At 40.9% G+C, this 15465-nt stretch overlaps 1 protein-coding gene across 1 annotated transcript in view; it reads right to left on the reverse strand.

Moving 5' to 3' along the window:
* Positions 1 to 8543: 8543 nt before the first annotated feature.
* GRK7 (G protein-coupled receptor kinase 7) overlaps positions 8544 to 15465 on the reverse strand; it is a 40838-nt gene continuing 33916 nt past the window's right edge. Inside the window, exon 4 of the mRNA XM_068987413.1 lies at positions 8544 to 8877. Within this exon, the coding sequence (XP_068843514.1) occupies positions 8544 to 8877 (334 nt within the window). The remainder of the gene's footprint in view (positions 8878 to 15465) is intronic.

Here is a 15465-nt window from a genome sequence, read left to right on the forward strand (position 1 = left end):
GAATGAGCAAATGGACATAAAATTAGCTTCAGGGGTGTTATAAACTGAGTTGTATCTCCCCAAATATTAAAGTCCTAACCCCAAGGTACCTCGAACTGTGACTGTATTTGGAGATAAGGTCTTTAAAAAGGTAATCAAGTTAAAATGAGGTCATCAGGGTGCCTTAATCCAATATGACTGTTGTCCTTATAAGGAGAAGAAATTAGGACACAGACCCACATAGAAGAAGAGCCCTGAGCCAGAAGGAGAAGGTGGCCATTTACAAGTCAAGCAAGGACAGAGGCTTCAAAAGAAACCAACCCCAATGACACCCTGATCTAAGACTTCTAGCTTTCAGAACTGAGATAAATTTCCCTCGTGTAAGCCACCCGGTTTATGGTACTTTGTTATCATAGCCCTAACTAGTTCAGTGGGAAAGGGTCATTTGAACATAGATAATCAAGAATTCATTTACATCTCAGTTAGCTATTTATAATTTATAGAATTGTAAAATCGCTCTGTTAGATTCAGATAATCCAGTCAGTTTAATAAGACATTAACGACTACAAGCAGTAAACCACAGCTTGCGGGTTGAATCCAGTCCCACCACCTGCTTTTGTAAATAAAGCTTTATTGGCACACGGACATGTTTACGCCTTTCCCTCGTCTGTAGCTGCTTTGCCACGACAAGGCAGAGTTAAGTAGTTGTCATCCACAAAATCTAAAATATTTACTATCATGTCTTTCACAGAAAAAACTTGTAGATCTTCCCCTAGACAATGCATCATTTTGCACTGAAGTATAGTTTCCCTACAGTTGGAATGCCCTTCAAGGTCATCCACTCCAGCGGGGTTCCAGATTTTGAAATCTCATGTGTCAGTAAAATTTCCAAAACATACTTGAGGGGTGGTCACTGGTCTGCATTTTTTACTTCTGTCAAATATTGACGACTTCATAAAAGGAGACATTTTAGCTACTTGATAAAAGAAGATATTTTGAAGAGCATAGTGCTTGAAAAACTTACTACGTTCTCCTTTTGTTTTTTTCTTTGAGGTTCTGTCAAAATTTTGCCACCAACTAGCCGCAGTTCATGGTCTGGATTGTGGAACCAATAATCTTGCCCAACCTTAGGCACTAACTTCTGGCTCTGTTGAGGAAGACCCTCCAGCCCCAGACCAGGAGTCCTGGACTTAATCCTGGTACCCAGGCTAACTTATGCCTTTTGGCAGGGAAGGAAGTCCTTGTATGCTTTTAGTCGGTTAGCTATGTTCGACTCTTTGTGAGCCCTTGGACTGTAGCCTGCCAGGTTCCTCTGTCCATGGGGTTCTCCAGGCAAGAATATTGGAGTGGGTTGCCATTTTTCTCCTCCAGGGGATTTTCTCCACCCAGGGATCGAACCTGCACACCCTGTGTCTCCTATGTTGCAGGCAGATTCTTTACCTACTGAGCCATCAGGAAAGTCCTTTTAGTTCCGTCCAGTTGCTCAGTAGTGGGCAACTCTTTGCGACCCCATGGACTGCGGCATGTCAGGCCTCCCTGTCCATCACCAACTCCCGGAGTTTACCTAAACTCATGTCCATTGAGCTGGTGATGCCATCCAACTATCTCATCTTCTGTTATCCCCTTCTCCTCCTGCCCTCAATCTTTCCCAGCATGAGGGTCTTTTCAAATGAGTTAGCTCTTTGCATCAAGTGGGGCCAAACTATTGGAGTTTCAGCTTCAACATCAGCCCTTCCAATGAATACCCAGGGCTGATCTCCTTTAGGATGGACTGGTTGGATCTCCTTGCAGCCCAAGGGACTCTCAAGAGTCTTCTCCAACACCACAGTTCAAAAGCATCAATTCTTCGGCTCTCAGCCTTCTTCACGGTCCAACTCTCACATCCATACATGACCACAGGAAAAACCATAGCCTTGACTAGATGGATCTTTGTTGGCAAAGTAATGTCTCTGCTTTTTAATATGCTGTCTAGGTTGGTCATAACTTTCCTTCCAAGGAATAAGCATCTTTTAATAACATGGCTGCAGTCGCCATCTGCAGTGATTTTGGAGCCCCCCAAAATAAAGTCAGCCACTGTTTCCACTGTTTCCCAGTCTATTTGCCATGAAGTGGTGGGACTGGATGCCATGATCTTAGTTTTCGAATATTGAGCTTTAAGCCAACTTTTTCACTCTCCTCTTTCCCTTTCATCAAGAGGCTCTTTAGCTCTTCTTCACTTTCTGCCATAAGGGTGGTGTCATCTGCAGCTCTGAGGTTATTGATATTTCTCCTGGCAATCTTGATTCCAGCTGGTGCTTCTTCCAGCCCAGCATTCCTCATGATGTACTCTGCATAGAAGTTAAATAAGCAGGGTGACAATATACAGCTTTGACGTTCTCCTTTCCCAATTTGGAACTAGTCTATTTTCCCATGCCCAGTTCTAACTGTTGTTTCCTGACCTGCATACAGATTTCTCAAGAGGCAGGCCAGGTGGTCTGGTATTCCCATCTCTTGAAGAATTTTCCACAGTTTATTGTGATCCACACAGTCAAAGGCATTGGCATAGTCAATAAAGCAGAAATAGATGGTTTTCTGGAATTCTCTTGCTTTTTCAATGATCCAGCAGATGTTGGCAATTTGATCTCTCGTTCCTCTACCTTTCTTAAAACCAGCTCAAACATCTGGAAGTTCACGGTTTGCATATTGGTGAGGCCTGGCTTGGAGAATTTTGAGCATTACTTTACTAGCGTGTGAGATGAATGAAATTGTGCAGTAGTTTGAGCATTCTTTGGCAATTCCTTTCTTTGGGATTGGAATGAAAACTGACCTTTTCCAGTCCTGTGACCACTGCTGTGTTTTTCAAATTTGCTGGCATATTGAGTGCAGCACTTTCACAGCATCATCTTTCAGGATTTGAAAGAGCTCAACTGGAATTCCATCACCTCCACTAGCTTTGTTCGTAGTGGTGCTTCCTAAGGCCCGCTTGACTTCTCATTCCAGGATGTCTGGCTCTAGGTGAGTGATCACACCATCGTGATTATCTGGGTCGTGAAGATCTTTTTTGTACAGTTCTGTGTTCTTGCCACCTCTTCTTAATATCTTCGCTTCTGTTAGGTCCATACCGTTTCTATCCTTTATTGAGCCCATCTTTGCATGAAATGTTCCTTTGGTATCTCTAATTTTCTTGAAGCGATCTCTAGTCTTTCCCATTCTATTGTTTTCCTTTATTACTTTGCCCTGATCACTGAGGAAGACTTTCTTATCTCTCCTTGCTATTCTTTGGAACTCTGCATTCAAATGGGTGTATCTTTCCTTTTCTCCTTTGCAAAAGGAGGTCCTTGGGGGTTGGTTATTGCCAGAACCAGCCTGGGCTCACACCCAGGTCCAATTATATTTTGCTTACTTTTTCTTGATTTTTAAAAGGAAGTTTTAATTTTAAGTTCTAATATTCAAGTTTAAGTTTAAATGTTCAGTGCAGAAAACTTAGGAAAAAATGAAGAAACCAGAATTCATCTTTCCCCAGAGAGATATAAAGTTTTAGTGAATTACAAAGTGAATGAAAGCACCCTCCTATCTAAAAATTTTAAAGGGACAAACCCCAGAATATCTCCTCGAACTGAAATGGGGCCTGGCACATTATTGTAAGAATATTTATTAAAACAATGAAGCCTAAACAACTGCAATTATTTTTCCCAGATGATCCAAGAAAATTCAGTCTTTTTACTTTTTTGATAATCAAAATGGCTAATAAGGTATGTCTTCTAGGCTCCCCTCTGCCACCCCCCAAAATCTTGGATCTATTTTTTTCCCTTTATAATTTTTTTTTCTCCTTAAGGTTTGTAACTGCCAAGAACAATCATTTAAGAAGCAAGGATTATATATTTTTCATTATTTTCATCATGTTTTACTGTCTAAAACTTAATATATGTTAAATTGCCCCAATGATAAACACAATATAATAATAATGATCTTTTAAAATCGATGTAGAATTCTCTATGATTTCTTGTTTCTTTCTGCCTTTTTTTTTGGGCTGCACCACATGGCCTGTGGGATCTTAGTTACCCAAGCAGGGATTGAACCAAGGCCACTGGTGTGTGCAGTGAAAGCAGTGAATTCTAACTGCTGGACTGCTAGGGAATTTCCTCTATGATTTCATATGAGCAATTCCCAAGAAGCAAAGCTTAAATTATTCAATTATTTCACATTCATGCCTGGTCACCTAAATGAGAAACATCTTAAATTTGATATTCAAAGTAACCAATTGAGAATACTTTTTTTAAAAATGTATTAAATATTTATGTATTTTTTTATGACTGTGCTGGGTCTTAGTTTGGCATATAGCATCTTTATGCTACAATTAAGAGTTCACATGCCACAACTAAAGATCAAAAATGTGGATTTTTCCATTGCCACGTGTGGGGATCCAGCTCCCTGAGCAGGGGTCCCCTGCATAGGAGCCAGAATCTTACTCACTGAACCACCAGGGAAGTTCTGAGAACGCTTTTTAACACTTTGTTGCTTACAGTTCTAAAATCAGAAACTTCCCTGGTGGTGCAGTGGTTCAAGACTTTGTGCTTCCACTGCAGGGGGCATAGTTCCCTGGTCGAGGAACTAAGATCTGGCATGTCGTGCAGTGTGGCCGAAAAGAAAAAGAAAAGAAAAGAAAAATTACATCTAAGATCAAGCATTCATCACTGTTTTCTGTGAAAACATCATCCATACCTTCTGCTTTGCAAGGCACTTCCAAGTCCTTCAAGTCCTAATCTCCTTTAAGAAACAAACATTTCAAACAATCCCTGACAAACTAGAAGAATAAAAATGACTTCTTGGTTCTTCTTTCCATGAATATTTCACTCATATATGCTTTTGTTTCCCCTGATGTTTCATTTTGTTTATAAAATTTTTCTCTAAAAACATGAGGTCATTTTAATTTTTTAAGAATAGGCAAGTACCACCCTTTTTCAAAAAATCATTTCTTTCCTTTGATGAAATATCTGGTTGCATGTATCTAAGTTTGTTTTAAATATTTATTTATTTGGCTGGGCCGGGTCTTAGTTGCAGCATGCGGGATTTTTGATCTTTAGTTGTGGCGTGTGAACTCTTAATTGTAGAATGTGGGATCTAGTTCCCAGACCAGGGATCGAAACTGGGTCCCCTGCATTGGGAGCTGGAAGCATGGAGTCTTAGCCACTGGACCACCAGGAAAGTCCCATCTTATTTAAGTTTTGAATCCCACCCACAACCTGAGCAGACTGCTTAGCCTTTGCTTATTTCTCTCCAACATTTAATCCCTGAAAAGAGGTCTCTCCTTCTCCTGCCCTGTCCTTGGAAAGATGAGCCTCCTTCACTCTGACTTGGCCCAGGTGAATCCCCACCTGGCATATGATAGGCATAAGGCCTAAAATGGGCTGCCGTGTCTCCACTTATTGCAGTTAGATTTTTCTTCTGTTGTGTGTAAAGAACTACCTTCTCGACCACTCCCCAGGAACCAGCTCTCTTGCCTCTCTTACCTCCTCTGTAACTTTTAATGAAGATGTGGGTTCAGCTCTTGATAGTTTGTTCCTCAGCCTAGAGTCATTTGACCTGCTGCTACTTCCTGACCGTGATCTTAGAAAGAGATAGCTGGATGGCATCACCGTTGCAATGGACATGAACTAGGGCAAACTTTGGGAGATAGTGAGGGACAGAGAGGCCTGGCGTGCTGCAGTCCATGGGGTCACAAAGAGCTGGACACGACTGGGTGACTGAACAACAGCAACACAGGCTATGTGCTTGCTGTACATTATTTCTATTATTTCTGCATCATGTCTTCTCAATAACCCTGTCAAGCTGTGTGACCTTGGAAAAGCTACAAAACATTTATGAGTATCAGTTTCCGCTTTTAAAATGTGAATAATATACCCACAGAAATCTGCATTCTACATGACACCATATGGCCTTTCTTAGATGGTTGTCTTATTTCTCTGCTGTGTCCCCAACACTACCCAGTATAGGGCTCAATGTAATTAGAGTTCAACACATACTTACTTGGTGACTGTTTAAATGTACTGCTGTGCTCAGTTGTGTCCAATTCTTTGTGGTCCCATGGACTGTAGCCCACCAAGCTCCTCTGCCCATGAAATTTTCCAGACAAGAATGCTGGAGTGCTGTGCCAGGGGATCTTCCTGACCCAGGCATCAAACCTGCTTCTTTTGAGTCTCCTATATTGGCAGGCAGATTCTCTGAACATGGCTATCTTACTCAATTATTTTCCTGAGTTACTTCTAAAAAGTGAAACAGATTTGCTTTTGAAGTTTATCAAAACCAGTAGGCATTCACTTCAAAAAAATGAATGCAAGTAGACATCACTTTAAAAAAATGTTTAATGCTTATAAAACTAAATCTTGAGATCTCTACTCTTGGAATGCTGTGGTTAATTAGGTTTCTGTTAACTGTTGATTCGTTTTTTGTTAAACAGACAGACATTTTATCAAATTGTAATCTACTTTCTTGCTTTAGGTGGACACACCTGTATTTCGCTTGAGTGACTCAGGACTCTGTGGTGTCTCTAGAGTAGGGTTTGGAGCTTCAGGGAGCTCAGTGAGGATAGAGGGTGAGTAGGAGGGTGAATGGCAGGTGTTGTAACCCAGGACTCAACTCCAAGGGGGTTTCTTCTTCCTTGTTCCTGATATGGTTGATGTTGTAGTTGACTCTTGTAGTTGAGGATTACTGTTAGGTGGATTCCAATTAACCAAAAGAATTTTTGACAGTGTTTTTGTAATTTTTGGCTCCCTTACTCAAGAGACAAAACTTTTAAAATAAGTTCAGCCAAGTTTCTCACCTTTGGGACAAACAAGATTGCCTTATGCACACAAACCACACACACACACACACACACAATCACTCCAGATATATTTGTGTCAAATATATATATATATCAGCCTTAAAATTCTTACTTTGGCTGTGCTTTTTTTAAAAAAAAATTTTTTTTTGTTTTATTTAGTTATTTGGCTATGCCAGGTCTCAACTGGGATCTTAGTTGCGGCATGTGGGATCTAGTTCCCTGACCAGGGATCGAACCTGGGCATTGGGATCATGGAGTCTTAGTAACTGGACCACCAGGGAAATCCTGGCTGTGCTTTTGAGAAGTGCTAATTGGTGTACTAGTGGTAAAGAATCCACCTGCCAATGCAGGAGACGCAAGAGACGCAGGTTTAATCCCTGGGTTGGGAAGATCCCCTGAAGAAGGAAATAGCAACCTGTTCCAGTGTTCTTGCCTGGAAAATTCCATGGACAGAGAAACCTGGCAGGCTATAGTCCATGGGACCTCAGAGAATCAGACACAACTGAGCGATTAAGTACAATACTCCTATAGAGTGTTGGCTGGGCACCCACTTGAATTGAAGGCCACCATTTGTTCAAATTAGTTTCAAGGCCCATGTTTCTCCTTTAGGTCTTGAAACAATCAAGAGATCTACTTCCCAAGATATGTGTGAAGAACTAAAGTGTGCCTGGGCAAGAAAATCTACAAGATGAATATAGATTATATTCACTTCATTTAAGTGCAATTGCCCAAGTTATGCATTTTTTTGAGTATTTGGGAGATTGCTGTCAAAATGTCTGATTGGGGTTTTGAGTGATCCAAACAAGGATCCATATATAATACATGGCCGTAGATCCCAAACTTTGTTACACACTGGTATCACCTGGAGAGCTTATGAAAATCTAGATGCCCAGGTTGTACCCCAGATGGATTAAAATCTGGCAGTGGGAGTTAACGCGTTAGTATTTTAAAAGACTTCTGGGTGATTCCAAAGTTCAGCAAAAATTGGGAAGCAATGGCATATGGAAGTATACAAGTAAGCAATTTGTAGAATACTACTTAAAGAACTCAATTTACAGAATACTTTAATCCACAGACATCATGTGTATCTATATTTAACATGCTTCAACATTATAATGGTAGAATATTTCAAAAATATGAAAAAGAGATTCTGTAAATCAAAAATTATTTTGTGATCTGAAATATTTCCAAAATATGACAATCCACTCCTTTTTTTTTTTAAACAGGGGAGAAGGAAATCAGAAATATTTATTTTCAGGTTTAAAATCCTTTTCATAAGTACAGAAGCAGAAGAAATACTGAAAGATGAAAAAGAAAAGATATAAACAAAGAAAAACTAAATGATTATTTACTAAGAATTGCAAATGCTCATTTTTCTGAGCATACCTCAAAGCTCCATCCTCTGTTCCTAGGACTTGACGTCATTTTCAAGGGCATGATGGCAAAGGCTCAGGCTTTTACTTTATCAAAACAAATCTGAGGGCTCCTTTTCCCAGCACTCAGTGAAAACCGAGACTGTACTTTTCTTTGTGAAGGAAGAAAGAATAAAGAAGTAAGGTAGGGAGGAAAAGAAGGAAGGAAAGGAGGGAAGGAAGGAGAGCAAATATGTCCTAGTAGTGAGTTCGTTGGTCTTTTGAACTGTTCTGTAGTTAAGGTGCCCCTCCTGATTGATCAGTCTTCCACAACAGATTTTCATGTATTAGGAACATTCGAGGATTCTGTCAGCTGAGACTCCTGCTGCTGGTCTGGTAGAGATAACAACTTATAATAACAAACATACGCCAGACCTGGATGAACCCTCCCCACAACCTGCAGGCCTGTTGGGGTCATTCAATTCTGCAAACAGTCCTGTTTCTATAATCTCTTCCTGCCAAGCTATGGGGACAGCACCTGTCGCAAATCTTTGAAAGAACTGCTTATCTTTATCATCAAATTCAACTCCTCGAACCTCAGAGAAATCATCGATTTCATTGATGTCTTTGGCATAAACCACGGATGGGTCTGGCACAAATGGAGGTTCAACTAGGCCGGCTTCCAGGCGAGGAAAATTGATGGTTTTGAAGAAATGGTGTTTCCTGGGATCGTCAGACTTTTCTCTGTGAAGAAAGGAGATGGTCAGCCTGAGACATAGTAACAAACCCAAAGAGGAACTCTTCTAGCAATACAAAGCATGTGGTATTCTTTTCTGAGAATTACATTTCATTCTCATTGCAAAGATGATATAAAAAGAATAATTTAGAAAAATCACATCTTTAAAAATCACTCAATTCTACCATATGCATACAGTAGCATTTTCATTGTTTGTAAACCACTTTCACTTTAGATGTAATTTTTAGAGTCAAGCAGTTGGCATGACTTTTGTTCATGGTGTTTCATGGAAACACCAGCAAAATTCAGTGGGGCCAGAACCTGCTTGCGGGCAACTTCCAGTCACATCCTTTGCTTTGTCCTTCAGGGTTAGAGAGAACAAGTTAAGCATGTCTTTCCTAACCTGGTCACCACTTACATTTTAAAAGATAGCAGTCATATCTCCCTACTGTTCATATGACACAATTTCTAAGAACCCCACCTACCTCCCCTAACTGCCACAATAATCTTTAAAGACTTTAACCCATTAGCAATTTTTAGTAGCATAAATGAACATACATTTGGTACTCAAGACTATCATTATTTGTTATCAAGCCCTTCTTCCAAATGCTAGAAATTATTCTGGTATTTGCCTTAGAATAAGGGGGAAAAGTGTGTTTCTAGTCATGTAACCTTTTGTATTATTTATCTTTTGCTGTGTAACAGATAGCCTCAACATTTAGTGACTTAAAGTAGCAAACATTTGCTATTATCTCACAGTTTCTGTGGGGCAAGTATACAGACTTGGATAAACCAGGCACTTCTAGTGACATCACAGTAAAGCTATTGGTCAGGGCTGTGGTCTCATCTGAAGGTTTGACTAGTGAGTCAATGATAGGGGTAATCTGCTTCCAAGCTCACTGACATGGTTACTGGAAAGTACCCCCCTCACCATGTGAGCCTCTTCTTTTTATTACCTAATCTTGGAAATGACATCTCATTACTTCTACCCTATTCTATTTGTTAGAAGCAAGTCAGTCAGCTCAGCCCATCCTTAAGAGAAGGGGTTACTCAAGGATGTGGATGGCAAGAGGTGGAGATCTTTGGGGATTATGTCAAGGGTGGTCTACCATACACTTCTCTTGGTTTTTTTCTTTTAAAGGTATTTATTTGGCTGCACCATATTTTAATTGCGGCATATAGCATATATTTTTTTAGTTGTGGTATGTGAGATCTAGTTCCGCAACCAGGAATTGAATCTGGGCCCTATGTATTGTGAGTGAGGAGGGACCATCAGGGAAATCCCCTCTTGATTCTTCTTAAGTCCAAGTTTTCAAGAAATGTTTAAAAAAGGCGGGGGGGGGGGGGCGGCTGTTTTGCGGTACCAGGTTCAAACGATTTTTTTCTTTTGTTGTTGTTCAGTCAGTTTTATCAAAGTATATTCAAGGAATGGGGGTTGGTATCAGATAGATTTTAAATGTGTCAGAACTAGACTAGAGGTAAATTCTATTCAAGTATATCAGGAATGAACCTCAGGTCTGTGTGTCTTGAAGACAATAGAGGAGTTAGGATGGGACCAGGTGCCATGAGAAAGGAGCTTGTACCACCTTGAAGGCTGCTGGCAGGTATGAATGCACTGTACCAGAGGTCAAGAGGGCAGCTTTAAAGTCACTCTGAGCAGATTTAACTTGGATAAAGGAGAGCGCCCAGGGCTCAGTAACCATGGGGAACTTGCCGAGCCAGTCTTCACATCAAGATGCAGTTTTCTTATGCAGGAAACAGAAAGAAACTCACAAATCTAGACAACAGACTTGTGGTTGCCAAGGGGTGGGGGTGGGGGGGGGTGGATGGGGAGTTGGGATTAGCAGATGCAAATTGTTATACACAGAATGGATAAACAACATAGTCCTATTGGGTAACATAGGGAACTATATTCAGTACCCTGTAATAAACCACCATGGGAAAGAATATGAAAAGGAATATATTTATATATGTATAACTGACTTCCCTGGTGGCTCAGACGGTAAAGCGTCTGCCTAATGCAGTCTAATGCGGGAGACCTGGGTTCGAACCCTGGGTCGGGAATATCCTCTGGAGAAGGAAATGGCAACCCACTCCAGTACTCTTGCCTGGAAAATCCCATGGACGGAGGAGCTTGGTTAAGCTACAGTGTGTGGGGTCACAAAGAGTCAGACACGACTGAGTGACTTCACCTAACCTTAACTGAATCACTTTGCTGTATAGCAGACATTAACACTATGCATCAATAGAATGATGTATAGGTTTTAAAATGATGTATAATTTTTAAAATGCAGTTTTTTAAATTGATGATTGTCTCTTTTTTTATTCTTTTTAAAAAATATTTATTTATTTCGTTTTTTTGGCTGCGTTGGTTCTTACTTGCTTGTGGCACAGGCAGTCTTTGTTGCCGTGCACTGGCTCCAGAGTGCTCCGGCTTGGTTGCCCCATGGCATGTGAGCTCTTAATTCCCTGATCAGGGATCAAACCTGTGTCCCCTGCATTGGAAGGCAAATTCTTAGGCACTGAACCACCAGGGAAATCCCCCAAAATACACAGTTCTCAACTAATATCTCAACTAGGCCCAGATGGCCTTGGTTTGTCCATTAAGAATGACCAACTGCTGCCTTTTTTGCAACTAGTCACAGATAGACAAGGAAACGACGGGCCACGTTGAGGTTTTCCTCATGTTCCTCAACATCTCCTACCAGATGCCCTTAGAGGGCAGGGCCCATGCCTTTCACCCCTTTCCAATAAACGCCTCTGGTTGCTGATGCTAACAGAAGACTAGGCTCTCCAACTTCTGCTCCTTTCCCTCTGGGTCTAGGCCACCACGAGGCTCATCATTTGGTTCTTTGGCACGAGTGATGTTTAGCCTCAGTTGTGTAATTAGAAATAGTGTAAAGGTCAGTTGACTCTTAAACATTTCCCTGGCAGCTTTCTTTAGGGCTCTTTTAAAATTTATTTTATTTTTTTAAGTTTTATTTATTTGGTTACACCAGGTCTTAGTTGCACCACATGGGATCTTTATTTGTCTCATGGGAGCTCCAGGTTCCCTGACCAAGGATTGAACCCAGGCCCTCTGCAGTGGGAGTGGGAATCTTAACCCATGGGCCACTAGGGAAGTCCCTGGTCAGGGTTCTTTTGACCCATCATCATGCTGTGCCCTTTGGACCAATAGAAGAAGCTATTGAAGGAAGCAGCACCTTTTCTAATAGCCAAATCAGCAGCTCCAGGGGGACTTCTCCGGCTTATTAAATACATTTCAGAGCACTAACAGGGGCTCTTGTGTTACCAAACCCCACACAGATTACAATGGATATTTTGGTAATAGTCAATGAAGAAAAGATACCAGCTGCCCATACACAAGGACCACACTGTGGGGTTTGGTCTGCCAAGAACCTGAATTGGCCTAAAATTGTGTCTTGGAGAAGCGCTTAAGTCAGAGACTTACATGGTTATTTGTCCTTGTCTGCCTATCTGATCAGAATAAATCTTACACGGTACTTAAGTCTTCACTTTTAATTTTATTGGAAAACACCATAGTTGACCCTGTGTGGAGTCCCTGTGAGATGATCAAAAAAGTTCTTGGCCTCTCTGCAAAATTAACTCACAGATCCCACATAAAGGCAAAAGAGGAGATTCCCTTGAGTGATGTCTAAAGAGCAGGGTTTTAAATTTCTTTCAAATGCTCGTGAATGCAACAGGGAGGGGCACACTTGACCTCTCCGCTGTGTAACACTCTGTCTAGGCATTTGCTGTCTTTGGAGGATGCCCACGACATTAATCAAATGTTATCTCGTCTGAATGAATGTTTAAAAAATACAAAGAGTTGAAACGAAAATGTTGGAAGGTTTTCTCTTTTACTGAGCAGCTGGTTTTTATATGCCTTCTCTCTAATGTTGTAAACAGTTTTTATTCAAAACAGTCACAACAACAGATGCTTTTTAAAAAGGTTTCGCTTGACAGAGCAGCTTCAGGCCATGATATGGTGCTTTAAGGTGGTGTGTTCCTAAAGAGGTTGGTCAATGTTTCATTTTATAGACTCAAAGTGTGCTTATAAAGTATTGAGATAGATTTTTATTCAAACACAAGTGGGTCGTGTTCCCTTCAGGGAGGTGATCTAAAGAGACTGTTCACTTCTTCCACTGCCTTGGCCACTGTTGACACATCCTGTCTCCGCCTCCCCCTCCCCACCCTCACAGGTGCTTGAGATCCAAGATGGTAGAGATGACCAGTGGTCACCAATATTCAGTTCTCTTCTCCTCCTTCCTGGGCAGATAGAAGGCAATACGAGACAGCCTCCTGGCTCTGAGGGCCCAAGGATTCTTTCTGGCTAACAGAAGTGTGTCTGAACTGACCTGTGAAGTGGGTCTGAGGCAGGACAAAGCTAGGTTTTCTACATGCACTCGTGTTGCCATAGCAACCAAAAGCCACAGGTTCCAGTGGAGCTGAAAGATGGAGGTAGCCTGGAGCTTTGAGTCACTGCTCTGAAGGGAAATACGCTGGAGAACCACTGGACATATAAAGGACTTCGCGTGAATGAGAAATAATACTTTAGTTTAAAGTGGCTGAGACTTTGGGATTTGCCTCTTATCACAACATAGCCTGTTCTGACCACACGAAAACAACCATGTTGAAATCTACACAAGAAAATCACTTCCACATTTTACTTCACATCAATGTAGGGTTTCATCTCATTTCAAAATACTCCTTTGTAAGTTTGGTTATCTTTGAAACGTTTTGAAAGTCATTATAAATACATTTTGTTTCCCTATTTTAAAAAATCAGGTCAAAAATCAAAAGCTTGCTTCCATACAAAAGCATTGTAAACTAAGGCAGCCTTGTGCTAGAGTCTCCATGAAAACTTCTCAGAGGATTTTAATTTCACCCCCCAAGTTTTGGTAATGTTAAAAATCAGTCATATTACTTTATGGTTGTAACTTTCTATTTGTTATATGTTTTTAGATTTTGAAAATTCAATCCAAGTAATGTAAGACACATAAGCTCATAGATGAGTTAAAACTTTATCTGATATTACTCTTAGGACTACTTAATAATTGCTATCACTTATTGAATGATTCCTAACATACATTATATCTAACCTCCCTGTTGGCTCAGATGGTAAAGAATCTAACCTTGCATATATTATATCTAAGCCTCAAAATATCCCACTAAGTGAGTTAGGGTTCTTTAGCAAAACAGAACCAAAAGGATCAGTGACATAAAAACTGGGCTTCCCTGATAGCTCAGTTGGTAAAGAATGTGGCTATAATGCAGGAGACCCCGGTTCAATTTCTGGGTTGGGAAGATCTGCTGCAGAAGTGATAGGCTACCCACTCCAGTATTCTTGTGCTTCCCTGTGGCTCAGCTGGTGAAGAATCCGCCCACAATGCAGAAGACCTGGGTTCGATCCCTGGATTGGGAAGGCTACCCAACCCAGGTCCCCACTTCAGTATTCTGGCCTCGATAATTCCATGGACTGTATAGACCATGGGGTCAAAAGCATCAGACACAACTGAGCTGTGCTGTAGGTATTTGAGAGTCAACAGATGCAGGTTTTGAAATCCCCTTGACTGCTTTTAAGATAAGTAGAGCCTTGGAAAACTACCTAACTCATAAATCCTCTCCCCAGGAGTTTCAGAGTTTTGAAATCAGGAAAGATTGACTCTTATCACCACTGAGAGCAGTCAGCACCACACCTAACTAAGATAAGATATCATATCTCCCATCTAGTCTTCTAAGGGCCATTTATCTTTTCTAAAAGTCAACTGCTCTCCCATAAGTGCCCTTCCCCCACCATTTCAAAGAAATCATTTGTTTTCTGGTACGTAAACTTCCCATCCACCTTCCCTATTAGGATGGTGTGTAAGCCTGAAATTCTAACTGCCTCCTAGCCACAATTTTCTGTGAACTCCGTGTATGAACGTAAATAAAAATCTGTCTCTTGTTAATCATCTTTTGGCAGTTTAATTTTCAGGCCTTCATTCCTAAACCTAAGGAAGGTAGAAGAAAAGTTCTTTCCTCTCCCAGCAACATGTATATGATAAAGTGAGAGAGAGAGGTTTATTTTAAAGACTGGCTCAGGCGACTGTGGAGGTTTGGCAAGTTCACATTCTGCAAGGTAGGCTGTGTGGCTGGAGACTTAGGGAAGAGGTGCAGTTCAAGTCTAAAGATGGTGTGCTGGCAGAATTCCCTCTGCTCCCAGGGAAGCCAGTTCTATTCTATTAAGGCCTTCAAATGGATAGCAAGAGGCCCATTCACATAATGAAGAATAACCTGCTTTACTCATGTGTATATATATTAATCTTGCCTAAAAATACCTGCATAGAAACATCTAGAATAATGTTTGATCAAATATCTGAGTACTGTGGCCTAGTCAAGTTGAGACATAAAATTAACCATCACACCCACAAAAATCTCATTTTATATATTAGGATATTGAGACTCAGAGAAAATAATTCAACTGCTGGGGGTAAAATGACCAGTATGTAGCAGAGCTGGGATGTGAGTCTATCTCTGTGACTCAAAAAATCTTGGTTTTCCCCCTTCAGTTCAGTTCAGTTGCTCAGTCTTGTCCGACTCTTTGCGACCCCATG

This window comes from Capricornis sumatraensis, chromosome 1, assembly GCF_032405125.1.
Source record: "Capricornis sumatraensis isolate serow.1 chromosome 1, serow.2, whole genome shotgun sequence".
Classification (NCBI taxonomy): Eukaryota; Metazoa; Chordata; class Mammalia; order Artiodactyla; family Bovidae; genus Capricornis; species Capricornis sumatraensis.